Consider the following 1,394-nt stretch of genomic DNA (forward strand, 5'->3'; position numbering starts at 1 on the left):
GCGCGTGCGTGCGTGTGTGTGTGTGTCTGTGTCTCTGTGTGTGTGTGTGTGTCTGTGTGTGTGTCTGTGTGTGTGTGTGTGCGTGCGCGTTGTATCTAAGTCCTGTGTGCAATAATGTTTTTCTGTCTGCTGAGGCTTACTTCTCCAGCCTATTGTTTGAGACAACAGATATAAGTTGCGATGGGAGAGGAGCGTCGGATTTGGTGTGTATCCCCCATTTCCAATTATAGATGGATCATTACAGACAGCGGAGTCCTGAGAAACCAGACATCTGCTCCGCACATGAATGCACTCACCTCCTAGAGACCAGGCTGCGATCATGCTCTGGAAACTCGTGGAGAATGTCAAGTACGAAGACATCTATGAGGTGAGCGGACACCCCAGATGCATTTTACAGCTTTGTAGATAGAAAACTGGAGCTTCTTGGACTCCCCAACTGATATATTTTAAGCTATTTACTCGTAGATTTCCGGTCGGGTTTTCTGAGGTTTCTTTAAGTTTTCGAAGGCTGGCTCTAGGAGACTTCGCTCTCCAGAAAGGGAACTTTTAAGGTTGGAATGTGACACGTTTAATTTAGGAGCTATTTTTTCTTTTTCTTTTTCTTTTTCTTTTCTTTCTCTCCGGCTCTCTCCTCCCCCCCCCCCCCTTGTAGGCTCTGGCGGATAACACGGAGCCACAGAATTTAGGCAGACAACCGGGGCAAAACAATCTCCCCCCATATTGAGGACGGGAGAGAATCAGGTTTTTAAGCTGCATGCCGACTGGGACTTTAGCCTTTGCTTTTTTAACTTTTAATAATTTTTCTGAAATCGGTAACCAATGTATGCAGGTAGAGGGCAGCTATCTAGGGAGGACAAGGGGTAAGGACGGATGTATAAACAAATCCGGTACAGTATGGGAAGAGAGCGCGGTTTGTTATTCTTGTTTTCTCGTGTTTTGTTTCTTTGCGGGTCACTGGTTCCGAGAGATGGCAGCCGCCAGCGTGTGGGCATTTTTAACGAAGTCTGCCCACACTTCGTGCTCCCGGCTACCGGTCCCCAGGCAAGCGCATCCCTCCCGTGTTTAGCCCTCCGCCTTCTCGGACTCCACCGGTCGCTTCCGGAGTCCGCGTCGAACGAGGCTGTCCCGCTGGCTGCCCTTGTGGCTCGCAGGCGAGGCGATGCGGCCCGGCTGGGGACAGACAGATGCGCGACCCCGCGCCATAGCCCGGGCGCTGGGGAGCTGAGCTCAAGAGGACAGGAAAGTAAGGCTCGAGGGGGACGTCGAGAGAGGGAAGGAAGATTCCGAGAAACCTGAGGATCGGGAAAAGAAAGAAAGAAAGCGAAAGGGAGTTAGCGAAGAGGGAGGCAGAGGCGAGAAGCGACGGGGGAAAGTTGGAGAGACCCAGCCTACCC

At 51.6% G+C, this 1,394-nt stretch overlaps 1 protein-coding gene across 3 annotated transcripts in view; it reads left to right on the top strand.

The window, feature by feature from the left end:
• Positions 1-286: 286 nt before the first annotated feature.
• The window catches only part of TFAP2B (transcription factor AP-2 beta), a gene marked incomplete at both ends in the record, with an annotated part of 27,302 nt that continues 26,194 nt past the window's right edge, over positions 287-1,394 (top strand). For all 3 annotated transcript variants that reach the window (XM_080916876.1, XM_080916874.1, XM_080916875.1), the window contains one exon: positions 287-367. In XM_080916876.1, coding sequence (XP_080773002.1) covers positions 287-367 — 81 coding nt within the window. The remainder of the gene's footprint in view (positions 368-1,394) is intronic.

The sequence above is a fragment of the Micromys minutus genome, assembly GCF_963924665.1.
Source record: "Micromys minutus genome assembly, chromosome: 5".
Taxonomy (NCBI): Eukaryota; Metazoa; Chordata; class Mammalia; order Rodentia; family Muridae; genus Micromys; species Micromys minutus.